The following is a 26,301-nucleotide window of genomic DNA, read 5'->3' on the forward strand; positions in this document are numbered from 1 at the left end:
GACTAGACGTCCCGTCGCGCAACGCCGCTGTGACGTCACTAAAGTCGCCACTTCCTGCCGGAACCGCAGCGCTCCTTGAAGCAGACAATTCTCATGATGAGCCAAAATATTTCTCTCGGACGGAAAACGATTAAAAGTATAATATGGATATGATGAAGTTGGTCAAAACTCCCCAGCGCGCCGCTCATATTCATCATTCTTTGCAGAGGATCAAGAATATATGCCTGTGTGTATTTCTATATTTCTACATATATTGCGCTGCGGTTTTTGTTCTAATATCCGTCGGTTTAAAGTTTACAATATGATGCCAAATTTTGCATTTTAGCATTAACAGATGAAAAGCAAAACAGCTTCCCAAAATTCACTCGGTGGTGTGGAAAATAATTATCCCCTGACACCAGTTCCACAGTTTGACACAAAATTTGGCGGACGTGTCTATCATGACATGACACATCAAAAATTTTGGACGGATTCCGTATCATAACAAACTCTGACCCAAAATAGTCAAAAACAGGCGCTGTAGAGTACTTTTTATGCAAATTACCACCCCAAGAAAATCCTCAGCTCTCCAAATACTTTCATTAAAATCCTTATTTTAACCGTTTTAGTGTCATTTTCTTCCACGTCATTCTGGCAGTATTTTAGCCAAGGGGTGGCACACTTCTGGGTGAAATTTCAGCTCCCTGGTGTTTTGTTACACCGCTTTTCCTTTGACGTGAAATGCCTTGTGGTACGGATCAAAAGATTGAACAAAGTACCGCTCAAGGATTAACTCATTGAGTGCCAGCCCGGTCAAAATGGATTTTTGACGTCTTTTCCCGTCAATGGCAGCGAACGAGTCAAAGTGACCAAGTCGCCGATGCGTTCGGGACTTTTTGAACGAGCTCGCGCCGAGGCGCTGACACGACTTGAAATGATGAGCGATTGCAAGAATGCCGACGCGAGGCCCCGCCCCTTCAGCCCACCTGCGGGCGGGAGCGCGTTGTCCCTTGTCCGGCGCCGGTTCTGGAATCGGGACAGACGCTTTGATTGGCGGCCCGGCGACAGCCAGATGGCAACCGGAGCGCCGAAGGCTCCCGTCCCCGAAGGTCTCATTCTCACTCGGACCGCGTCAGCCCTGTTGACGAGCGCGTTATCATAAACGTTTCGGGGGATTGTTTTTAGTGTGAGCTTAAATGGAAGTTCTGATTCTTGACTTCTTTAAAAAATATTCTGGTCCTGTTACTGGGAGTTTCAATAAATGAGGGTTCTACTTGAAGTGGGTTCTAGTTCTTCCACGTGGGATGTGCAGATTCTATTTAAAAGCGATGCTGGTGTTTTTGGTGCGGTTTTTGCTATCTTGAGGTTGAGATTAACTTTTGTGGCAAGATGATGCTCTTTTTCAGCCGGTTCTTTTCAGCGGGAAATTCGGTTTTGCTTTAGGTGGTTCTGTTTCGTGGGATGTTGCGCTTGTAGTTGCGGGAAGTTTACAGAAGTTCTGGTTTACCAGGGGGTTTGCTTGCCCCCCCCCCACACACACTGTCTTTTATGTGACAACAAAGAAGATGAAGAACCACTGGACCTGCCACTGGAGGTTGCATGGGCCACAGAACGGGAAGGTGGGGTGGGGGTCACATCCGAGCGGCCCGCGGGTCTGTTTTCCATCACCGGCGTTGTCGCGTTATTACGACAGCGTCAGAAATGTGCCGAGCTCAGCGTTGGGATTTTTTTGGATGACGAGCAGCTCATAAGGGGAATGTGACACGACACGCTTTTGATTGACGAGCGCGGGGCCCGGGCCCGGGGCCCCCGCGCGGTCTGCGGTCGGACGCCCGACAACACTGGAAGCGTGTTTCCCCGCTTCGGGCCAACGCGGCTGGAAGCCGCCCCGGCGGTTAAGGTCAAGAAGGTTGCAGCCAAACGACGTCTTCTCACACACGCACCGCTAGCCCACGCCTCACTGTGCGTCCGAGGGGGGGGGCTGCCTTGAGGGGGGGGGGGGGGGGGGGGGGGGTCAATGAGGACCCCTACTGGGCCGGTTTCTAAGGTGACCTGAGAAAGGCCGTAAGTAGGTCCGGCCCTTTCTCAGGCCTAATCAGCGTATTAACACAAAGGAGGACATGTGTTGACACCCCCTTGCCCCCCCCCCTCCCAACACACACACTTTTTGGATACCCCCCCCCAACAGCATGGCTGGACACAGGCAGCCAATAAAACCCGGATTAGGAGGCTATCAACACACACTGAGCTGTAGCCACAAACTTTGTGAACACGCCTCGGCCCCGCCCCCCCTGCGCTGCCATCTTTCCGCTTTATTCGTTTTTTGTTTTTTTTTTGAGAGAGAGAGAGAGAGAGCCCTTCGCTTCCTTTCAGACCCGTAATCTCCTGGCACAATGGGCGCCAAGAAATGACTCATTTTGTCGGCAAACTGGGAATCGGGATCAGAATCGTCATTATTGGCCAAGAATGTGAAAACACACAAGGAATTTGTCACCGGTAGTTGAAGTCACGAAGACACCGCCGCAAAATTCAGGACATGCATTGGAGCCTCCATTTTGGTCGCGCGCCAGCCATAGGTAACGCCTTTGAAAAATTCTGCGCCGCAATGGCCCATTTGTTTCCCCAAAAGCGTTTTTATGCGTCTCGTAAATCACGTGGCTCGAATATGAGTCACGCGTTATCGGTAATGGCGCTCGCCAACATGGCCGCCATCGCACTTTGACTTATGTCAAAAAACAAAAAGAAAACGAGTCCTCATTGAGCATCTTAGTTTGAACTGGATTTTTCGCTTTATTAGGGACACATACTGTATCTTGCATAGTCCAATACAGACCGCCACATATTCTTTATCCTCTGCATAGAACCACTATATAAGGAGTACCTAATGAAGTGTCCAGTAGCCAGGTCACTCTTAATCTTAATGATGTCCTTTTTTTTATGGGGGGGCTTTTTTGTTGAGTGCCTGTGTGACACGTCCTGGAAGTTTTTTTTTTTTTTTTTTTTTTTTGGGGGGGGGGGGTATCATATCTATGCCTTTTGTCGGGATTCCCTTTTAAGAGGGGGGACAAAGAGGGACAAGAACTCTTAGTCCCAAAGAAACCTTTTCATGAGAGTAGCAAACACAACATCCAGTGTGTGTGTGTGCGTGTGTGTGTGTGTGTGTGTGTGTGTGTGTGTGTGTGTGTGTGTGTGTGTGTGTGTGTGTGTCCCACAGGGATGGTGGGCCACTCTTGAGCCGGACACTGAGGCGTCCTAATTAAAGGCCACTTAAGCCCCACAAAGTGCGCCGGTGCAGGTTGTTGTCGTGGAGGGGGGGGTTAGTGAGGGGGGGTGGGATCCATGGCACTCGTAAACAAGGGGGACCCAGAGACCCTGAAGGGGGCTAGTATATGCCACAGACTTTGTTCACCCAAGATGAAGAGTCAACAGCCCCCCTCTACGCCCCCCCTTCCCCATTTCCACCCCCTTCATCAGCCCCCCCCCCCCCCTCCCCTAATAAGCAGCACCTTCACAGGAGCAGCCACAACAATGCCGCCAGCGCACCCACTCCCCTCCTCTTGCTCTCAATCACTACTGGGACAATAAGGGGGAACCCCCTGATGCCCCCCCACACACACACCCAACCACACCGTCCCGCAACCCCCCTCCCCTGGAAACAGACACTTCTTTTATTGAAATTCTTTGCTGTTCTAATCCTCCGCTTCCTCCAGGCCCAATAATGGACTCCCGCATCATCGGCCTTTCGCAGCCCGGGCCGCTGTCACATCACAAGCGGACCCGGGCCAGCGGACCCGGGCCAGCGGACCCGGGCCAGCGGACCCGGGCCAGCGGACCCCGGGCCAGCGGTCCGCCTCCTGATCCGCAGCCTTTGCATAGTTTGCCAGTAGGACAGGTAACATTCCGTAAATGCATATTTCCATTTCCTGATTCTAATCTCATTTTTGAAGCGGAAACAATGTGTAACGTTCGGCGAAACTTGACTTTCGTTGAAATAAGTACATTTCCAATGTTTTTGAAAAAACGAAAACAATTTGGAAACTGTTTATTTTGGCAACACAATGTTGTTATAATGTCACACATTAACTCTAATTAGGTTCACTATATTTATTTTCTGACGTATAAAAAGTGATTTTTTTTCTTGATAACCAAAAGCTATTTTTTTTTTTAAACCAGAATGTTAATTTTATGAGTCAAACATATCGACTGTTAAAAACAACAAGAATATGTTGACGTTTTATATCTATTTTTGTTGATATTCTGAAAGCTAGTGAAAAAATAGACATTTTGAAACGACATTTTTATATTTTTGGAACAATTTTTTTCCTCAAACACACATAGGTTTGCTGAAGTAAAAAAAAAAGTGACCTAAATTAAATATTTTATATGTTGTAAACAACAATTACAATGCTAGTTTTTTTCTGAAAAACAAAAAAATATTTTTTAACTTATTTTATGAATCAAACATTTACCCTTAGAAAAACTAAAATATTTGGACATTTTCAGATGATTCTGAATCATACAAATGCATTCTTGCAAGTGCACTGATGGTTTTTATTGTTTTTAACATGTCAAAAAAATGTACACATTTTCTGAGCCTTAAATAACAGCAACATTTGGGTAAATTGTTATTAATGTAATGGAGCGTGAAATAATACTCAAAATTGCAAATATCGTTGCTTGAATATTATGTCATTTGCAGTTCGAACTTGAAAGTTGAAAGTCTGTCAATAGTGACATCTGCTGGTTGAATTGAATATCGTAAGAAAAAAAAACATGCATTGAAGCTTCTCACTGATGATCTAAATGAAAATTTCAGACAAGTATAAAATGTGTAAAAACAAGTTTTATTATTATTTAATCCTGTTGCTGTAAAAGGAGACGCTTTCCTTCTAATACCCTACGGGACACACATCATACACATTTTTACTATTCATCATATTTCTTTCTGTGGTGCAATAGTTTTGTTTTTGGGGCGGATCTGTCTCCTCGCCAGCCACATTCTCCTGGGTCAATGGCGAGCCTGGCATTTGGACCGAGTTCTGATGCAGGAGGAGGCGCTAGTGAATCATTGTTGCGTTAAACAAATATTGTCCTGACTTGCGACGGGTTGCATGTTTCACCGACACACACACACACAAACAGAGCTCAGATGTGCGACGTCCAAAACCGCCGCAGTGGCCCGAGGCCCCAACCTGTTTACGGGCGCGGGTGTCACATGACATGGCATGCCAGCAGAACACAGTCGACCTTTGGCCTCGGGCTATCACGGGCCTGAGTTAGTACGAGGGGGGGCAGAGCGTATCTGGAACATGACACTGTTGAGGTTTGACGTTGGAAGCAGACTATCGGCTGTCACTCATCTTTTTTTGAGGGGGGGTTAGGGTTCTTTTCATGTGGCCCCCGGTGAGGTTGTACCAGAGCTCCTTTTGTGTGCTCGGATCAAGTGTGAACCTGAGATCCACCTTTTTTTTTTTCAATACAATGTTGCATAGACTTTGCACAGCATGCATAATGTGTATAAACAAAAACAAAAAAAACATGGACTGGCCAATACATTTACTGAAAGTCTGACTTGTTCCCCCCAAATATTTAAAGTAAGCAATACTCTTTTGTTTTACTCAAATGTGTGCTTTTTTTCCTTTCAGTTTTGTAAGTAAGATTCCCTTGTATTAGTTTACGCAAGGATAAGCCACATCCAATATGGCGTTCACACCGACGTGACTTGAATGTCCAGCATCAAAAGAAGCGACTTCCGCTGATTTACCCTCACACAATATGATTGGCCCGCGTTAACCGCGTGACCTTAGCTAACCAATCATAAAGGAAAAAGGAGTAGTTCGGTGGACGCTCTGAGGGTGAACTTTGACCGCGGCGCGGGGCGAGTAGAGATGACGTCATTCCACCGAACGGCGTTGTGTCGTCAGCTGCTGCGGAAAGACGACAGAAAAGTGTGTTGTCGTTGCTTCACTTTGCCTTTTTTAAAGCCTTCGCTTTGATCGCCGCGAAGATGCTAGCGGTCGTGCCGTAAGCGAGACCCTCGCCGAGACCTACGCCGGGATAACGGACCGCTCGAACCATCTCAGGTCGGTGCCCGAGCCATTTCGTTACCGTTGTGATAAGCTAAGGAGCCATGTAGCCGTTTTAGCTAGCTGGCGATAAGATAAGACGCTCTATTGTTTACTTTTTTTTTTTTCAATCCGGGTCAGGGGTTGCCTCTTCAATTTTAGCATCATTACGTCAGCCACCTTAAATGCTGCCTTCTGATTGGCTGTTGTGCATAATTACTACTTTGACTTAAGGAACACGCCCACCACAGTAGTCATAATAGTCTCAACTACAAAGGATCGTATATAAATAATCCCCAGTGAGACTATTCGTCATAACTATTTTTGGCATTTTGAGTCAGAAGTTCAGACTGGGCGGCAGAGGGGCGGTTAGCGTATCCGCCTCGCGGTTCTGATGTTCTGGGTCGGAATCTCTCGGATGTCTGCGGATTCCCGTTTTTCTCCTTTAGGTGACAGTCGCCGGCGCCGCCATGAATGTGGGTACGGCACACAGCGAAGTGAACCCCAACACGCGGGTGATGAACAGCCGCGGCATGTGGCTGTCGTACATCCTGGGCATCGGCCTGCTGCACGTCATCCTGCTCAGCATCCCCTTCGCCAGCGTGCCCGTGGTGTGGACCCTCACCAACCTCATCCACAACCTGGTAGGCGCACGCCGCCATTCGGCCGTTCTCCTTCGCCTTGTCCGTGAGGGAAGTGGAAAATATCCTGAAATGTGAATTTTGGCGGCAGTGCATGTACCTGCTCCTGCACACCGTCAAAGGGACGCCGTTCGAGACCCCCGACCAGGGCAAGGCCCGCCTCCTCACGCACTGGGAGCAGATGGACTACGGCGTTCAGTTCACGGCCTCGCGCAAGTTCCTCACCATCACGCCCATCGTCCTGTAAGAAAATACACTTTTTTCTTTACGTTTGCTGGAATTGTGATGTCACTGCGCCACTTTTCTGACGGAAATATGTATTACAAATAAACTAAATGAGTACACGGCGCATATATATCTACATACATCACAGCGTTTTGGTTAAAACTTGTTCGATGACGCTCCTACTTGAAGTTACCGATGAAACAAAACAGAAAACACCCCAAATGGTTTTTGGGTGTAAATGAACCTTTTGCAAAGGAGTCACTCGCAAGTTGGTTCATGTTACAATCAATTTGTTCTTAATTTGAAAAAAATAATGGCCTGTTCCTGTCACGGCCGTGAAAACTGATGAATCAGATTTGCTAGTATCTGAAAAATTTGACATATGCCAACATGTACCCCCATTTGAGAACCACTGCTGTAAATGTTTATACGTAGTCTTTTTTTCATTTTTTTAAATACACAACTGATAACGGAAGTGTGGGGCCGGATTTTGTCAGCAACAAAGAAAAAATAGGACGAATTTTTAGAAAAATTAAAAAATGCTCATTTTTCTGATCACACAACAGCTGAGCATTTTATTTGCATTCTGAAGTGGTGGAAATCTGTCTGTCTTTTACTGCCCCCATGTGGCCAAGGGGAACGACCACACCATGGTGTCTCAAAAGCCGTCAGTGCACCCTTAAATATGATACACTTGGAAAAAGTGCGTTTCAGTTAGGAAATTATTTTTTACAATTACGTTTTTTAACACCCTGTTTGAATTTTTAAGCTATTTATTCAGGGACAAGATGCAAAACACACACGTTTTTGTAAAAGAAAGCGCAATTTCATAAAAAAACAACACCAGAACCTGTTTTTAAATCAACCAAAGGTATTTTTCCCCTTTCTTCAGATAGCACTTTACTCAAATCATCTTTATTCTTAATATCTGATTGAAAAGTCTGACAGACTTATCAGAGTAATTTGTAGCTCAGCTCCATCTAGTGAATGCGTAGCACACTACTGTGGCTTCTATTCTATGCGCTTTATAATGTGGTGTGCCCTGTATATGGAAGCGCTTTTAAAATTCATTGAATGGGCGCCTTAAAATGTGGAAAATACGGTAACCCAAAATTTTGGATACACTTGTTTCATTGATATGTTGTCATCAAGTACGATATTTTCATCGATGCTATTTTCTGGACAAATGCAACTTCCAAGCGATGGATCGACGGGTGATCGATCCGTCTCGGCTGTGTGTCCCGCAGGTACATCCTCACCAGTTTTTACACCAAATACGACCGCGTGCACTTCGTGGTCAACACGGTATCGCTTCTCACCGTGCTCATCCCCAAGCTGCCGCAGCTGCACGGCGTCCGCCTCTTCGGGATCAATAAGTACTGATCGGAGGTTTGTCGAAGCGGGGGGGGGGGGCACCCGGCTGCCATTTTCTCAGACCCCGAAATCCCCCCACACACACACACACTCCCGCCACGCGGGACAAAACGATTTGACTTTCAGACTTGGAAGCGTCGGGACGGGATTAGATGCTAGTTAGCATGTTAGCATCCGTTTCTCATCCGGGAGAAGCGGGGTCCTCTCCGCCCGCTAGTGCCAGTAGGGGAGCTTCCCAGCATGCTTCAGTGTGCGCGGTCCGTGGCCGCGGCCGCTCTTGTAGCATTTCTTGTCCATATTTCATATTTATTGTTCTTCTTACTGTTTGTTTCGGCGTACCCGCTGTCGCCACGAAAAAGGGCTGATCGGTTTGATTTGGAGGGAAGTCGTTAGCTAGTGGTCACGTGAGCTTCTGTATAAAAAAAAAAATAGAGAGATAAAAATCTATACAGTATTTTTCAAAGTCACTCTTGGCAAGCGTTCTTTGTCCTCCAGTCTTTTTTGTGAGGTGGATCACATGACCTGTCGCCAGCCAATCAGGTAAAATTTAGATTTTTATTTCTTCATAGGCAGTTTGCAGAAGATAATTTGCAACTTTTCCTTTATGGGTTCAATGCAGAGCACATCCTGAATAAGTCGTCGTCATGCCCTGGATTCAGGTATCGACAATTATTTATGCTTATCATAACTAGAAATGAGATGAATGGAATTTTTTTTGCATGTTTGGCTGGCATCAGCACCAATAAGTGGTATAAAGACTCATCCGTTGGTTTTATCTTTTGCTTTCTTTATTTCATTTCTCACAATGGAAGGAGCCAAAAGTGTCGATCCTTCTCCGTTACCATCCATAATCATAATTTTGAGAATGGAAAGTTCATAACTGACCTGAAAAAGTTCATCAATTTGAAGCTGGAATTTTGTTGAGAAATGTGGATGAAGCAGCCAATCGTGTCAAATGTCTCTGGGGATTTTATTGTGAAAAGTGTGGATTTATATATAAAGGTCCATTTTTGGAAAGTGGAAATTAATTCCCAAGAGTCTTTAAATGGGACAAAAAAATGTCAAAAGTATAATTTGGCAACGGCTGTAAATCTGGTGCAGAAAAACGTGAGGAAAACAAAAAAGACGGATTGCCCACCAGAGGGCAGCAAAGATTAATCTGGCACGTCTCCATCAAGATCTCATTTTTCATACGTTTTTTTTCTATAGGATATATTTTTTCCACATTATATATATATATATATATATATATATATATATATATATATATATATATATATATATATAATTTTTTTTCAAGTGTTTGGTGAAAAGGTTGCTTAAACAGGACTGGTGAATTGAGTAAGTTATGAATTAAATATTGAGTACTTGATTTGTTTACCAAAAGTATTCAAGTAATAGATTACCTTAGATATGAAAGGACTCATGTAATCAATTTAGGTAATTAATTACTAAAGTAATCACTAGGGATTCAAGTCCTAAAGTAACCTACTACTTTAATGCCTACCAAAGTACTTAAATATTTAAGTAATTAATTACTTTTAAGTATTAGAGCACGAAAGAAATCTTGTCAGGTTAAGTACTAAATTAATGTATTACTATGGTTAATAGTAACTATAATAATCTGTTACTTTAAGCATTTGTGTGCCAAAGCCATTGAAACGTTTGAAATCCGACCCGGCGGCGCTTTATCTATCCACACTTAGGAAAAGCATCCATTTCGTTTAAAAAAAAAAAAAAAAAAAAAAGTCTCGCTGACACAATTAGCTTGAGGCCAGCCGCAGACCAAAACAAGACGCTTTGAACTACTTTGTGCATTCCGCATCGCTGAGAGAACTTCCCCAAAGGATTGTATGGAAGCGTCGGCTTTCAAGTGGCGGCGTTGTCGCCGATTAAACGCCGCGCGTCGCCAGGTGGAATCCCAAAGATGGCAACAAACGCAAGTACACACTCGTTCACTGCCATTGACGACTGAAGACGTCATTTGCAGGAGTTACCCTCCTGTTATGTTTGTTTGTCAAAGTTACTGCGGAATAGTAATAAGGTCCTGGGTCAATTTGACCCGGGGCCATGTGGAACTATCCACAAGTTTCAGAAACGTATTCATTTTGCGTGTCATCGTGGTAATTTAAGAAATCTCGAGACTCATTTTTCTGCCTTCAGATTCAGCTAGAATATTCTTGGGTCATTTTGACCCGGGGACTATACTGTCACCGAAATGTGTCTAATCCAAATACCAAAGTTTGCTTTAACCATTTGATTTCTGTCCACCTCTCAAGAACAACAATACTATCTCAGGGTCAATATGACCCAGAGGTGTGTGCATTTATGCATAAGTATCAAAAACTTAGTTTTTTGATTGGAAGCCGCTCAATTCTTGGGTCATTTTGACCCGGGAAGTATTATTTCACCTAAATGTGTCTAATCCAAATTTTGTTTTAACCATTTGGTTAATGTCTTATCTAGCAAGACCAGCAATAATGTCTCAGGGTCAATATGACCCATACGTGCATTGATCCAGAAGTGTCCAAAACTGTGTTTTGATTGGAAACCCACACACAAGGTAAAAGGGATAATACATATCTATTTGTGTATTACGTTTGTTTCTCTGGAATTGTGATAACATCCTGGGTCAATTTGACCCGGGCTTTTGTGTAATTATCCAAATTTTTCAACAACTTTTTTTTTTGTTTTGTTTTTTGTTTTTTTTTTGTTTGTTTTCTGCTCACAAAATTCGTGATTAATTGCCCTTCCTCAGAAACAGCAATATTATTCTTGGTTCATTTTGACCCGAGTTTTACTTGTTTAAATAAGTTAAAAAGATGCGTACAAAGAGATACGTTGATTATACATACAGTAAGCCAAGCATTTAACTAATGAGTTCTAAGGGTCAGTCCGACCCGACAAGATAACAGCAGGGTCCAAAAGATCCTTGACGTCTATAGCCGTCAATGGCGGCGAATGAGTTAATCTCTCAACGCGAAACCACATATTCCCGTGCGTAAACTACATTGCACATGTATCGGCTTCTCCCCAGCCTCCATTCCTAATGGATCATGTCTTTGTTTTAATTATTCATCGGCGACGACAAGTCAATGATGTAAGTGAATGTTCACGGCTCATAAATAATCCAGCGCTAAAAATTCCCAGGACGCCGAACACACCGTTGACCCGCAATCGCCCCTCAAGACTCTCCATCACTTCCGCTAACAACCCGGGCTAAACCTAGCGTCTCCCGTATCTCCGAACGCTCGGTCGAGATGTGGCGCGGTTTACGGGCGCCCCCGCTGCGGGGAAACAACAATTCCGACGTTCCCCATTCCGCCGGAACGGATCGACCCGACGAGATGGAGCGTCAGCGCCGCGGCCGGCCTCGTCTCAGCACTTTGCTCGAGGGCGAGGAGTCGCTCCGTTTATCGATCGGCGTGAGAGGAAGCTCTTTGGGCTGGCCGTCGGAGATTGCGGGGCGTCGACGCCACGGCCGAGACTTTGAGTGTGTGTGTTTTTGCTACAAGCTGAGGACCGAAGATTTGCACAAGGGGTAAGCTTAGGATTTGAAGCAGGATATGCATTATGACGATGGGAGGTCCCCACTGTGTAACAAAGCCCACTTGTGTTTGTGTCAGCGTTCACTCAAAAAAAAAAAGTGGGCTTTTATTTTCCTCCAAAGCGCTTTCACGTTTGCCAGGAAACTTGGCATGATTGGGAAAGAGAATCAATTGAGTGGAGGGAGAGCGTGTGTGTCGACTTTTTTTTTTTTTTCGACAAAGAAATGCTCTAAATAAGTGATTTTCAAATTGGGGTACTCCTCGGGGGTATGTGAAGGCACTTTTGCCGATATGTGGGATTTTTAGCAGGCAGATAGAGATGAACACGTCTAATGTAACGCTTTTTAACGCCAACGGTAGAATTACATATTTTCAAATTAAAAGCAAACTAATTGGATCATGAAGCACCTTATTGCTAAATTGTGCTGGAATGACTTTTGCAGAATTTCTTTTTTTTTCTTTTTTGTGTGTTTTTATAATGTATTTTATTAATTTATTTTATATATTTTATTCTCTAGAGGTTTTAAAGATGCCGCGTAAATTTAATATGTTTCCATTGCACCAGCCTTGAGAGCGCCATCTAGAGGAGATACAAAAAAAAAATTCACAAGTGGTTCATGACACTTCATGAGGCTTCATTCTCTCATTACTACCTGTAGAAAGTATGCAGGCACCCTCTAGTAGTACGCAAAAAAAAAATAGTACAAATTAGTCACACATTTATTATTTGATTTATTCAGTAATAGCGGCTAGCAATGTCAACTAAACTTTCCCGTAAAAGCGGAAGCACGGCCGGGCAATTGGGACGCATCCCGATACTTTTGACCACATACGTCCAGCGTGGCGGCACGCTGCCGGCTGCTTCCTCCATGACATAAAAGCAAATTTCTACAGGAGCATTCTAAAAGCTTCGGCATGCATTCTGCATGCTGCGGCGGTGTTAAAAAATGCAAACCCCATCAAAGAGTCTCCCGCCTCTTCTTGAGCCTCCATGCAAAATCTGGTGAAAAGCCCGTGCTATTTTTAGAAGCATGTTCCTCAACATGCTTCTTTTCAGAGCGCAACTTCGCTTGCTAACTTGTTCGGTTATGTTCCGTATATTCAGCGTTTGATTTAAAAATTAAAAAAAAAGAAACGTCAATGCAATACAAATGAGAACATATCTTTTGCAAAGACTCGATTTAGCAATATGTTTTTTTTCCAATTGATTTGCTCTTGATTTGAAAATAAACATGCACTGTTTCCGTTCTGCATTTAAAAGCATTAAATTACATATGCGGATACCTGTAGAAACTTTGTTGAAATGCCACATAATCACTTCACCTACCTCCAGGTGTACCTGTACTGGTGTAACCCTAAATTGAGAACCCATGTACAAAGCAATACCGGGAGAAAAAATACATTGTAAAATCAGGAAAACCGTGTATTTTAAGAAAATACCTTTTTTTTTAAATGATTAGATTTCGAGATGCAACAATATCATTTCATTGATTCATGTTCCATTTCATTTGCTCTTTATTTGAAAAGAAAAATGTTATTCCTGTCACGGCATTAAACAGCATTATATTAGATTTCTTGTTACCTAACATTGTTCAAATCTCCTCTGGAGGCGGCCTTCACGTACCCCTCATTTGATAACCGCAGTCCTAATCAAAGGCAGGAAGTGAAGTTCGAAAACTTCCAAGGTAAGTACGTCGGGGGGGGGGGGGGATGACAGCAGCTTCATGGACGAATGACAAACATTTTAGGCGAGAGTTTTTATTTTATCAATACTGAAAATCTAATTTGGACTCGGGGCGCTTGATCTCCTCAAAATGAAACGGAACGGAAACGCCATCATTGGCGCATCGCGCCGCAATCATCCGGGGCCCCGTCTCAAATCTTCTAATCTGTCGGCCTTCAGCGGAAATGTCAGCTTTTGTGCTTTCTTCGCTCCGAGTGGAGATTGGGTGAAGTTCCTGGTGGCTGACGGCCTTTGATAAATCTGCCTTGCGGGCATCCTTCCTCGTATCTCATGGCGGCCTGGCAACCTGTTATCGCTCTTCACCTTTAAAGGAATATTAAGGAAACCTTAACCGTGGAGATTGACAAGCTGTTTGAGGAGATAAAGCAATTTTCCACCTGAATCTTAACACTTACAGCTAGTAAAGCTAACCTACTAGAAGAAACACGATGGAGTCCAAATTCGTTTTTTTTTAAATTAGTCTTGGGGAAAAAAAAAAAATGGTGTTCCCTGACGGAGTGTTTGAGAAGATGTCCACGTTGAAAGACCTTTGGGAATCCCGCCGGGCATCGGTCCGGTTCTTAACTTGGCCCGGCTACAAAAAGAAAAAATGCCTCTAAAACCAGAAGGCGTTTTTATGCAAGACATTCCCTTGGTGTTGTATTAAAAATGTCCATCTGCTGAGTAAAACCCACTCTCACTTTTTTTTTTTTAATTATCCGAAAGTCTGTTCAAGTTTCTTTTTTTTAATTAAGAATGGTCCTTCTTCCAAGGCCCCTAACCCTCAGTAATTTGTTTAAAAACAAACAAAACACATGTTTAAATGTAGATGAATACAGCAATAGATTACTTGAGTACTTACTTAGTACCAGCTTTTTTTATACCCTTTTTGAGCCAAACACTTGATCAAAAAAAATATCTATAAGCACATAAGTATCTGCGATTAAGCATCTGTGATTGAATTTCTGGATTTCAAAAGTAAAAATGACTGGGATTGGAGATTATTATCATCAGTAATTTGTTTAAAAGCAAATGTAGATGACTCAAGTGAGAAACAACTAACGAAGTTTCTTAGAAATAGTTTTGTTGCACTATTTATACTTTTATAATTGTTCATTTAAATGTGTTTGATACCATGCATTTTATGTCAAACAATTAATGGTTTGTTAATATATGTCATTTTAATGTATTCGTTACACATATTCTGTTGCTCTAAATCAATACATTACTAATTTTATATCGTAGTATTTGTACTAGTTTCTATAATCGTCAGAGCGAACCAGAGCAGGCTAACGCGTTAGCTAGCATCTCCTAAACTACACATCCCAGGATGCACATCGTTTCATTAATGACGTCTGTTTCAAACGTTTGATTGCGTGACTAAATCGGCAGTCTTCGCTTCCTTTAACGTCGACACGGAAAACGTGAGTTTCATGACAAAATAGTGTTTTAAGTTTTTCTAACTTTAAACGAGTACTTGTTAACTGGTGAAAGTTTATCTCAATGTTACCTCACGCAGGGTAGTTTAGGGTCTAGCTTCAAGTTGCTATGCTAATTTGCTAAAGTAGCTAACTGGTAAACACAAAATGTCTGTTTGTTTGTGGCTTTTTTTTGTTTGTTTTGGCCATAAGTTCGTAAGGTTTATTAACCAGTATGTCCAGCCTAAAAAAAACGATATTTCTTTTTTATGGTGACATTTTCACCAACATTTTATTTGAATGCAGTAAAGAAAATGCCTTGAATGATTTCTAAAGGTTGCAGGTTTCAGGCGAGCTCAATGCAATCACCCCGCATCGCCGTCAATTGTGTCCTTTAGAAATAATCAAGTTTAAAGTTTTAAAGATGATTATTAAATATCACGACAGCAATGCAACACCTCAAAGTTCTGAGATTTCCGGTTTGAATCCTGCGCGGCGTTTGCTTGATGTTTTCTTCAGGTACTCCTGCTTATTTCCACCAACATTCAATTCTTATTTCGAATAATTTCATTGCCATTTTCTGTAAGCAAAAGGAGTAACAACTAATTCAAAATCTGAGTAAATTATTCATTAAAAAAAAAAAAAAAGCTCCATTTTGACGAGTTCGATGCCCGAGGGGAATAATATAGAAAAATTCAATCAAAACAGACAAATTGGCATTTTTTTTTTCTTCCACGGTTCCTTTCCATTCATGCACTAATTACAAGCTTCCCTCATGTCGGCTCTTGCAGAACCCTCCGGAAAAAAAAGGCAGAGCGCCGGCGTGGCTCGTCTTTCCAGCCAATGGCGTTGGGTTTGCGCACCGGCGAAGGCTCGTTACAACATGCCGCCTTCCCGCTAAGTGAATTCTGTTTGAAGGAGCTTTCACGCGGCGCGCGTTGGTGATGAAAGTCAGGCAAGCCGCTATCATACATGAGCCACATACGCCGGGAAGAAACTCAAGCTCGTTAGCGCCGACGTTTTCCGACTGAATTTTTACGGGACGGGCTTCGCGGAATTCGTACAAATGTTTGAATTTGTCGGCTATGTTTGAATTTGAATAAAAAATAGTATGTAGGACTTACAATTTTTAATAGCGTTACACAATAAGGTGCTACTTTTTTCTCATGCTTTGAACCCTGTGGCTTCAAGAGTGAAGAGTTTTATAATCATATGCATAGTAAGACCACACGATGAAATTCTTCTGTTCACTTCCTCGAACAGACTACACTCCATAATCGAGCAAATAATAAGGGCAATCAGGGCAGTAATAAATGAATAGACTTACATTCTGAGGATATTACGGAGTAGATTGAGTGGAAGAAACTGTCGTCCAGTGCAGCTTATCTGCATTTTTTTTTACTGGCCACCAGGGGGCAATCTCACAGTAAACAAAAGAGTGCCAGAAGAAGACAAGATGCAATTGAAGTATTGATTTTGAGTTTGAACTGCTGTTTTCCTCGCCGCCCGGCACTCTCAAATAGTAAGCAATCGGGCGTTTTACTGTTGTGTTGGCGCAGCATTCTAAAAGTCCATATGTGTCGTTATGTTTGTTATACTCTTATTTCTTAACGTGCGTATCGATGTCGCACCTAGGCAGTTGGCAAGAAACGTTTAAAGTTAAACCACTAAAAAACGTTGATGTTAGCTAGCAGGCTAATGGCGCACATAACAGTGCAATTCTCGCCCGTCCAATGAATAATGAATGAGGCCGGCGGCACTGTGGCTCAATGAAGGAACACTTAACCCTTGGTGTCATGGAAGCCGGCAGAGGCCATGTAAACAATGTTTCTGATGGACCCTCACTCACTCACTCACTCACTCACTCACTCACTCACTCACTCACTCACTCACTCACTCACTCACTCACTCACTCACTCACTCACTCACTCACTCCTTCCCTCGCATTCTGCCTCAGGATGATCAGACAAGCGGAGAGCAACGCAGGACTGGCGGAGAAGACGTCCAAATTATTCAGGTAGATTCTCACGATTACATTCTTGGAAAAATGTCCTCACGGCGTCTCTCGAAAGTCACAGATATGACGGTGAAAAAAAAAAACTACAATGCGCCTCACAAGCCCATGCAAAGTCAAACCTCAAAGTTTTTTCTTTCTTCGCTCGTTCACTGCCATTGACGACGATCGACGTCAAAGGCGCATTTTAACTTGTTGGTTTAGTTTTCTCCAAAGGTTTTGCTCACTGGCTCCGCCCAAGAAATCATTCGCTTCCTGTTGTGTGACGGAGGACGTTCGCGTCCTCCAGACAACGTCCATATTGTCCTCCGGCGCGCAGCGTTCCGCCTAATATCCTAATCAGCGGCGGGATTAGCCACCAAAGCGTCCGGGCGATGCGTCACCGTACTCATTAGTCCCCAGCTGTAATTGATGAAGAACAAGCCGACCCGAACCGGCGTTCGGATTTTAATTAAGAGCAAATCCGGCGCCCGCCCACGCCGCATTTGTCTCAATAACATCTCATAGGAGCGGTCGCGACTACGGTCAAATCAACTCATTTGGAAAAAGAGCGGCAATTTTCTCTTCGTGGCCGCCCACAGTCGAGGTTTACTTTGCAACTTAACAGTCAGGCTCCGGCCAATCAATGGAGACCCGTTACACAAAACGCTTTTCAAAGTACTAATGGGCCTACATGTTCGTTTTGATTTCAATATTTCATATATGAAAAAAGGGCTGCTGCTAACCAGTATTAAACGATGAATCAGATATAAAACTTCTACTTCCATCCCTTCATATTCAAATGGGAATATGTTTCTCATTGATAGAGCAATTGTGCTGTATTTCAAAGTAAAAGCAAATGTTTTCTTTTGCCCCATTTTGATGTCAATGGGATCAATCTTACATTGATTTTGTTTCTGTTTACAATACTTTTATGAATCCAAAGTACAATACCGTTAAAAAAAATGCTGATATACGTTAAGAAAACTTCACATAAATGAACACAAATTAAGGCAAATAAAATTCTTGACAAAAATCGCTAGGTTAAAATATGAAACTGAAAAACACCAACAAAGTTGCATATCTGGGGGTGCCGTACTGAATATGCAGGGTCAGACTGCAGATTTAAGTTGTAATATCTTCCATGACCACTAGATGGCGCTTACACCGGGTCTTACATAACACGGACTGGTTTAAATAAAGACGCTTTAATACGTTTCTTGATACATTTCAACGCGTTATAATTTGGCTGCGTTTGAGGCACTTCTAGATCCAAAAAATCTTTTCCGCTTTGGCCTGCATCCTTTGTATTGTGGAGTCAACCGCCAGCGCGTACCTAACCAAGTGGCTGATGAGTGTGTCCATCGCACGGAGCTAATCACGGACGGCAATTACCGGCGTGCGGCCGCCGCTCGTCCTCACAAAAATGCTAATCGCGCAAGAATACGTTTGCGGGATTACCGGCCGACGCCTCGGTGGCTCAGAGCCACAACGGCCCGCGGCAGCCCCTAATCGGCACGGCTTCATCGGCCGAGCTTTATCCCGCTTCCGCACGCCGACGCCAAGGAAGAGAAGCGCGCGATTCAACCGGCCGTCTGGGCTCTTGTCCACGCGCCAAGAAATCATTTCCTCAAGCCCCCCCCCCCGCCCCCCCCGCCTTCTCGCTAGAAGATTGCGGCCTAGCTTTGCGTTTCTGTGGCAACGTGTTTGTATTGGACACAATGCGCGTCTCCTATTTGTTTTGTTGTCTGCCTTTTTTTTTTTTTTTTTTTTACCTCCCTAATGCACGCATATTTACACCTCCACCATCCTCGCCTTCCACCATTCACGGACAGAAAATCTCTGATATTTTGTTTTCACACATTTGTGATTTAAATCAGATAATCCCCGAAATCTATTGACATAATTCCAAACATTTCGTTCCATTTCCACGCTTTGAATTTTTAATCGGGGGCATTAGTTTGCGTTTGTATACGCTATAAAAAATAGAAATAAACCACCGATTCTTCACCCGTATTTATGGCAATTTTACACCTTTTTAGTCTAATCGCTCGGTCGAGGAGGCCGCTAACCGATAATTTGGAGCCCATCTTCATTCTCGGTAAAAAGGAGCTTATGTTTCATGGAAAACTGTTATTTGCAATCTAGATTTTGTTTCATTCATTTTAGATAACTTAATCTTGGTAAAATAACAAGGGTTTTTTTTGGGAAAATTGACAACTCGCTAGCTACTTTGCGCACCCTTATGGGCAAAAAGCGGACGCGTACATTTGCTAATGAGGAGCAGCCTGCACCTGCTCTCATCACACATGCATTAATATGTAGCGGCAGTCACAAACTCCTCTGAAATTTTGACGTCCTCGCTTTCTCGCATGAATACATTCCCGCTCGACTTTTTAAGAGTCGCCGACTGAAATGAAATGAAATATTCATGCGGGGCAACACGTGATTTCCAGTGACCGCCCATTCCTCGGGACCCTCGACCCCTTGCGCCCCTCTAATTTGTCCGCAAAAGTACTTTGACTGCGCTCGTGAATAATGGATGCGCGGGGAGGTCACGTGGTCGCCGTCGCTTCCTCCCGACTCGGCGGGACGTCCACTTAAACCGGCCGAGCCGCAGCCCAAAAAATAATAGCCGCCGACTGACCCTTGAGCGTTTTACGAATTCAACTAACCAAAAAATATAGGAAAAAGTTCCCCCTATATTTCATGGAACAGAAAACAACAAGGTGCGATTTTCCCGGCAGTCGAGGAAAAACCAGAGCTTAAAGGGGCATTTTTTTTCCCATCTTGTTGGTTCGGAGATTGCGATCACGCCTCATCCTTTGCCAATGACTCTAGGATGAGAAGATAGATGAGGCGCATGACAATCCTTGCACTTTTGCTGGCACGAAGCCGACAAGGTTTGCTCTATAGCCGCGGGCGCACTTAAACACGTAATGGCATAAATATATGGAATTGTGAAAAAAATTCCGTCATGATAAATATCCTGGTATATGCACCTTGGCCACTAGAGGCAGCACAATACAAAAACAAAGATGCAAACAAATATAATTACTAGAAATGAGTAAGCATGCTTCTAGGCTTTCTGCAGAGGATAAAGAATATATGCCTTTTTGTAATAAATAGCCAATGCTGTGTTAGCTTTTAACAAAGTGGATATTTTTGAGGGAAAACTATTTGATTCAATTACAATTCATATTTTTAATTTTTTGATGGTAATCTTCAACTGCAAGTGGCGTTAAATAGCTTAAGTCCTCCTCTGAATATTTATTCACTAGTGACAGGCTCCGATTTACTGTCGCCGATATTTGGCATGACGAATATCCGCATCGGCCATTTTTGAAATTCTGCCTGCCGATAACGGTTTAAAACTTAACTTTGGGTGCTATTTATTTCAAAATTCAGTTTCGTTTTTAAGTTGATTCTGGTGACCTTTGCTGTTGCACGGAAAAACTTTAATGCAAATTTGAAAAGTCATCCAATACAGTTACAATCAGCTTTTTTTTTTTATGCCAATTTTTTCTCCCTTTACTCAAAATTATTGACTCCAAATGACTCGCATAACATATCAACCTACCGCTATTATTTCAGTAACCATTATTATTCATCGCGATTTCAATATCAATTTTCACAAAGGTACTTTCTGATTGCAAATGAAACGATCTCACGTTGAGCAGCAAAATATTCAATATGGGGCAACCTAGGGATCGATTTTCTCCCTCCGCTTGGTAGATTGAGTGCACAGTTGTGCCTACTGAACACTCACGCGAGCGCGAATGTTATTAAGGAAAGATAAAGCGCAGCGCAGCTAATAAAGCCATCTCGCCGTGTGTGTCAAGGGTCACGTGCGATATGAGCAGGCTTGTGCCACGGTTTCCTCACATCCTTCTCCGCGGCGCCATGACGAAAGAGATATTAAAAGACAATATGATGGTCTTTATTAAGAAAGCGGCCAATCGTATCCTCCAGAGAAAGAGCGAACTACCTCTGATTTCTACAACTCGTAGTTTCTCTGCTTTTATTAGGTTGCACAAGGTCAACACAAACGCCGTTTTTTTCTCGCAAAAGTGCAGCTTTTATTGATTTTTTTTTTTTTTTTTATACCGTTGGCAATAGAAAGACACATTGAATTTTCCCCTGCGGGGATTAAAAATGTATGTAGCTATCTATTTATACAGCTATGTATTTAGCTAGCTAAATGTTTACCCTAGCTATCTGGTCTAGCTATCTAACTATCTTGCTATATAGCTATGTATCTTGCTAGCTAGCTAGATACTATGTATTTTGTTGTTTCACTATCTTGCTAGCTAGCTTTATAGTTAGCATTCTAGCTAGGTATCTAGCTAGCTAGTGATGTATCTGGCTAACTAGCTATATTTCTAGCTAGTTAAGTATCAAGCTCTATATAGCTACAGTGTATACTGTATCTTGCTAGCCGTATAGTTGGCAGTCTATCTCGTTCTCTTGCTAGCTAGTGATGTATCTTGCTATTCTCGTTATATATCTAGCCTGTTAAGTATCTAGTTATGTATAGATATAGTATATATCTTGCCTCTTGCTAGCTTTATAGTTCGTATTCTAGCGAGTTCTCTTGCTATCTAGCTAGGTATCTAGCTAGCTAGTGTTGTATCTTGCTATCTTCCTTATATCTAGTGAGATAGTCAAAAATGTTACTCCCTCGCTAGCTAGCTAGCTATCTAAAAATCCAATTACACTGACAAAGTGCACAATTTGAAGTGAGTTAAGGCTGACCTGCTGATTTCCGAATCTCCGAGTCGCGGGGTTTCACTGTAAATCTCCTCACTGCTACTTTTACTTCAACTGAACACAACTTTCAGTCTCAAGAGAGCGCCGGCCCGCTTCAAACGCTCACATGCGATGATGGCGTCTACAGCTCACTAGAGACAGACGGCTGCTGACTAATAATTCATGGCCTCAACTGGAGTCCATGCAGAGGCGAGCGCTTGCTTTAGCCATTTTTTTTTTTTTTTTTTTGCATGGATGCATAGTGTGTTGTCAACATAATCTTCGCTTGAAACCAAATGTCATGATGGGAATATAATGGTCATTTCTACTTGAAATGAAGTCAAAGTTTCAGTGCAAAAATTACTAAGTTTAATATGCTTCTTTCGTACCTCATACCAGTACCATAACTCCTCTTCTCGTCACCAGTACTGATACCGCTCGTACTTTTGGTAAACAACCCCCTCAAAAAAACAAATCATTTTAAAGAAAGACACACACATTCCAATACAGCATTTTCCATTGAATTCCATGGAATTAGTAGCAAACTTCTATCCGATTTGTCATTTCTAAATCATGATTGTAAAAATACTGCAGTCTTGGCTTTCGTTACCAGTACCGATACCTTGAAAAAAGGAAAGATTTTGGACAAATACCAATAATATTTATGAGTATGAGTACTTGTCCATACCCGTAAAAAATGCTACGTTTTTTTTAGGATTTGGCCTACAAGTATGCTTGAATGTTTTTTCAAGTAGATTTCAACATATTTCAATGTGTTCAAAGGTTAGTGACCCCCCCCCCCCCCCCTTGCTAATGAACTTGCAAAAATTTACGGCCGTCTGTTTATGGTCCACATGTTGACAATGAAAAGAACTGAAAACGCCAGGCCGCACCTGGCCCACGTACCGCTCTCCTGTCGCCGCGGTTACCAAACTACACCGCTTAAATGTACTTCAAACACAGCGGAAGCCCGTTTTCATTGGGGGCGATGAGGGGGCGCTGACGTGACGGGCCAAGCCGCCGGACCTCGCGCCTCCCCTTCGTGTCGGGGGCCACATGTCGCTCGCTCGCAAAAACCTTGCTCCTTCCCGCCGGGCCGACCTTTTCCCGCTGCTTTCCGATCCCGACGACGTGCGACTGAGGAACCGGCGACCCGGGGGGGGGTGCTCACCAAAGTGTCTCCTTCACTCAAGACAAATGGGAGGCTCTTACACGTTCATCCGGATCGGAGGCGGCCATTATCGGCCCGCTCGGATCGCCGATGGAGAAGGACGCCGTGGCGCTTCATGTTTCTCCTGAGTGTTAATAACGTGTCGCGGGCCGCCGCCGACCGGAGACTTCGGCGTCAGCGGCTCCGTCGGCGGAGATTTGCGGCTCTCATCATCCCCCCCGCCGCCGCCGCCAAAGCGGGCCAAATCAGTCTGCGGGGCCGTCGAGCAGCGCCCGTAATAAGATTTCAGACGTCAAAGTGTCTCCTTTTGACGAGGGGAAATGGATCTGATGGAAATGAGCCCCAAATTCAAATGTCCCGCTGGGCTGATGAGCCCATGCACAATAAGACGCCAGCGTGACTGAGAGATGAGCTCCATCCCCATCGCTCTCATCTCACGCTGACGTTCATCTGGGAGAAAGCCCCCCCTCATCGGACTCTCTTCAAATCAAGGCCTTCCGTACGCTCGGGTCAAAATCGCCGGGAATGGCGCAAAAGTCTTCGGAAATGTGTACCTTAATTAGCGTATACAAAGCAACGACCTGGTGACCACTTCACAAAAGGCTTAGGGTTATTTGCAAACCCCCATTTTTGAATCGATATATTTGGTTAATCTATGCTCACATGAACAATGACATATTCCTCCACTAGATGGCAGAAGATGGTATTAACTTGCTTTTACAAATCCTGATGTTTATGCAACAGAATAAGAGTTTTGTGTGCGACTAAGGCCCAGATTTTTCATGTAAATTTGTGAGTGAATTGAAACACTCATCCATAATTTAGTAGGCGGACTTATTTTTAATTTCCCGTCATTGTTTTGTGGTGTGCGGTGAAACATCAATTTCCACTTCTTGGGCATTTGGCATCAGCGTTCTTTTGTTGATTTGGATACCGCTTAAACCTTTTGATATGTTAGCTCGTAATCAAACGAATCAAGGCGGGATCGGGAAGCTGCAACGGCCATCTCCAAATGGAGGGATCCATTATTCAGGACCGGGCCTCTCCAATATCAGCCATTTGTCAGATTAGCTCTCACTTGTTTGCGTTGGGGCAAAAGCCCGCTCGGGCAGTAAAAGCAAACAAACTCGGAGATAATTGAAACCATTAACATTGGGCCGGCGTGCGCTGCGGCCGCCGCCTTCATATTCAGAGCTTGGGGAGAGGATGCGTGGCAGCTGCCGTCGGACGCAAGGCTCAGATTTCCTTTTTTGTTCGAAATCAAACGGAAAAAAAAAACCAGGACGCCGGCGGCCTCATTCCAACAGCCTGTTGCTCGTTTCTCAACCAAAAAAAATAAAATATTCACGAATATTTGTTCACTCATTTGACTACATTTTAAAAAGTCATTCCAAATATAAGCAACGCTAACCACTTTTTTTTTCCCCAAAAAAGGCAGTTTGGCATTTCTGTGAGGCTGCAAAGTAACGTTAGCTGCACGCTAGCTGACATGGCTATATGAATTCGCGACACAATTTCACGACATCGGCTAAATAACAAAATAACACTGATGCTATATGCAGAAGAATTGGGGCTACGCTCCTACAATTGTTTATAAACATTGTAAAAAGCCGTGTTCCCAATGTTTTCCCCCCAAAAAATATCCTTTGAAATTTCTGTGAGGCTGCACGATAAATTAATTTAAACAATCATTCTCGCTACCTTGAGGTAGCATTAAGCTAACCGGAGCCTCACATAATACATGCTGCCATTGACAGGCTAACAGTTAGCATTCGTAGTTATGGTTGTATAACGCTTTAAACAATTATTAATTGAAGACAAACGCTGCACTTTGGGGCAGATAATTTAACAATACACACATAGCTTCAAGTCTTTCAAAAATAACTACCATATTTTATGGAACGATGGGTACTATTAGGTGCAAATAATTTCATACATAAAGCGCCTTGGATTATAAGGCGCATTAATCCCGCGAAGCATTGTATGTTAAAATGACAAATCAGTCTCATTTGGATAAAAGAATCACAAATGAGCGACTTCAAGATGGCCGCTGATCAATGGCGGGTAATCCGGGAGGGCAGAACGTCGCAAATGGAAGCGCGTCTCCCGCATGCATTATTCAAAGTGTCAAGAGTGTGAAACATGTTCCGTATCAAGTGCTCTAAAGCGGAATAGTAACGCACACATCCGCCATTAAAGGCACGTAGCGCTTAACCTGGTTTATACGGCGCTTTTCATTGTGCTTGGCCGAGGAGCAGGGGCGCCTTTAAATTATGCACGTCTTCCAGAAACTATCTATTTTTAAAGCCCACAACAGAAACAAAATGATCACTAACGAGGGCTTGGACCGCCACCGAGGTTTTAACGTTTGTCGTGAGTGAACATCTGTGATTTTAAACCAAACTCGATTCAGACGTTTAAAAAAGTGCTTCTCAACCTTTTTCAGTGATGGAACCTTTGTGAAATGGTTTCTACACACCAACCGGTGCAAAGGGCTTTTGGGTTTAAAAAAAATATATAAACAAAACAAAAAAAAACTATTCGTTACGGTATCTCTGGGTGTATTATTCAGCGATTCCTTCAAAAAAGGTTTTGCAAAATAGTCACTAGAACATCATCAAGCAATAGGTTGCTTCATGCTCCAATTAATTTGCTCTTAATTCAAAAAGAATGGACTATTCCTGTCATGGCATTACAAGACATTCAATTTGATTTGCTGAGATTTGCAGAATCCCTGCTGAAGTGGCTTCATGCACCCCCAGCGATACGTGCACTCTTCTTTTATTGAGCGACTCCAGAAGACAGCTTGCGTGTCATCAACTTTTTTATTCCCGGCTCGTGGACTCTTAAATTGCGTCACACGTGACAGTATGGATTCATATAAAAGTTCACAAATGGTGGTTTATACAACAATTTAGCGATGGGTTGCTGCATGTTCCAATTAATTTGCGCTTAATTTGAAAACAGATTACAAATCCCGTCACAGCATTGCGAAGCATTTTCATTTGGATGTGCTGAGATGTGCAAAATCCCTGCTAAAGTCTCACGTACTCCCTGAGGTGCCTTCATGGGTACTCTTACCCTAGTTTGAGAACCACTTATCAAAAATCAGTAGCCTGTTATGATTTGCAACAATTAGGATTGCAAAGTATTACCAATCTGGTTGCCATCCAAATGAAATGGAAATATATATATATATATTTTTTTGGATTCACCCGTTATTTTTAAGAGTTTCATATTGTTACCAGAAAAGCTCCGTCCGTCATAAGAAAAAGAAAAGAAATCCAGGTTATATAAGAAACAATAAAAGTGAAGTAATTAACTGATGATAAGCGTGCACATATGCAAGTCGCCCACATTTAAAAGCAGTGCAAGTGGTCCGATAAATTTGTTTTTCCGACAGCTGCGCCACAAA

General features: G+C 43.1%; 2 protein-coding genes across 3 annotated transcripts in view; both read left to right on the forward strand.

Annotated features, from left to right (window-relative positions):
• The first annotated feature begins 4,593 nt into the window (after nt 1-4,593).
• On the forward strand, nt 4,594-9,059 carry LOC148409913 (ORM1-like protein 3). The gene is made up of 4 exons (XM_088438224.1): nt 4,594-6,062; nt 6,494-6,688; nt 6,777-6,928; nt 8,158-9,059. The coding sequence occupies exons 2-4, from the start codon at nt 6,515-6,517 to the stop codon at nt 8,291-8,293; spliced, it is 462 nt and encodes a 153-aa protein (XP_088294350.1). The 5' UTR covers nt 4,594-6,062; nt 6,494-6,514; the 3' UTR covers nt 8,294-9,059.
• Nucleotides 9,060-16,930: 7,871 nt separating this feature from the next.
• Nucleotides 16,931-26,301, forward strand: part of LOC148409914 (thyroid hormone receptor alpha-B) — a 108,415-nt gene continuing 99,044 nt past the window's right edge. The window contains exon 1 of one of the 2 annotated variants that reach the window (XM_088438182.1): nt 16,931-16,990. The gene's annotated coding sequence lies outside the window, so the exon portion shown is untranslated. The remainder of the gene's footprint in view (nt 16,991-26,301) is intronic. The other variant, XM_088438180.1, reaches the window with a different exon arrangement.

This window comes from Hippichthys cyanospilos, chromosome 17, assembly GCF_059441005.1.
Source record: "Hippichthys cyanospilos isolate Australia breed blue-spotted pipefish chromosome 17, RoL_Hcya_1.0, whole genome shotgun sequence".
Classification (NCBI taxonomy): Eukaryota; Metazoa; Chordata; class Actinopteri; order Syngnathiformes; family Syngnathidae; genus Hippichthys; species Hippichthys cyanospilos.

Excerpts from the sequence above, each read along its gene's own strand:
- LOC148409913 (XM_088438224.1), top strand. The coding sequence starts at position 6,515 with ATGAATGTGGGTACGGCACACAGCGAAGTGAACCCCAACACGCGGGTG. Across the intron at positions 6,689-6,776 it reads CCAACCTCATCCACAACCTG|TGCATGTACCTGCTCCTGCA; the intron begins GTAGGCGCACGC and ends TTTTGGCGGCAG. Across the intron at positions 6,929-8,157 it reads ACCATCACGCCCATCGTCCT|GTACATCCTCACCAGTTTTT; the intron begins GTAAGAAAATAC and ends TGTGTCCCGCAG.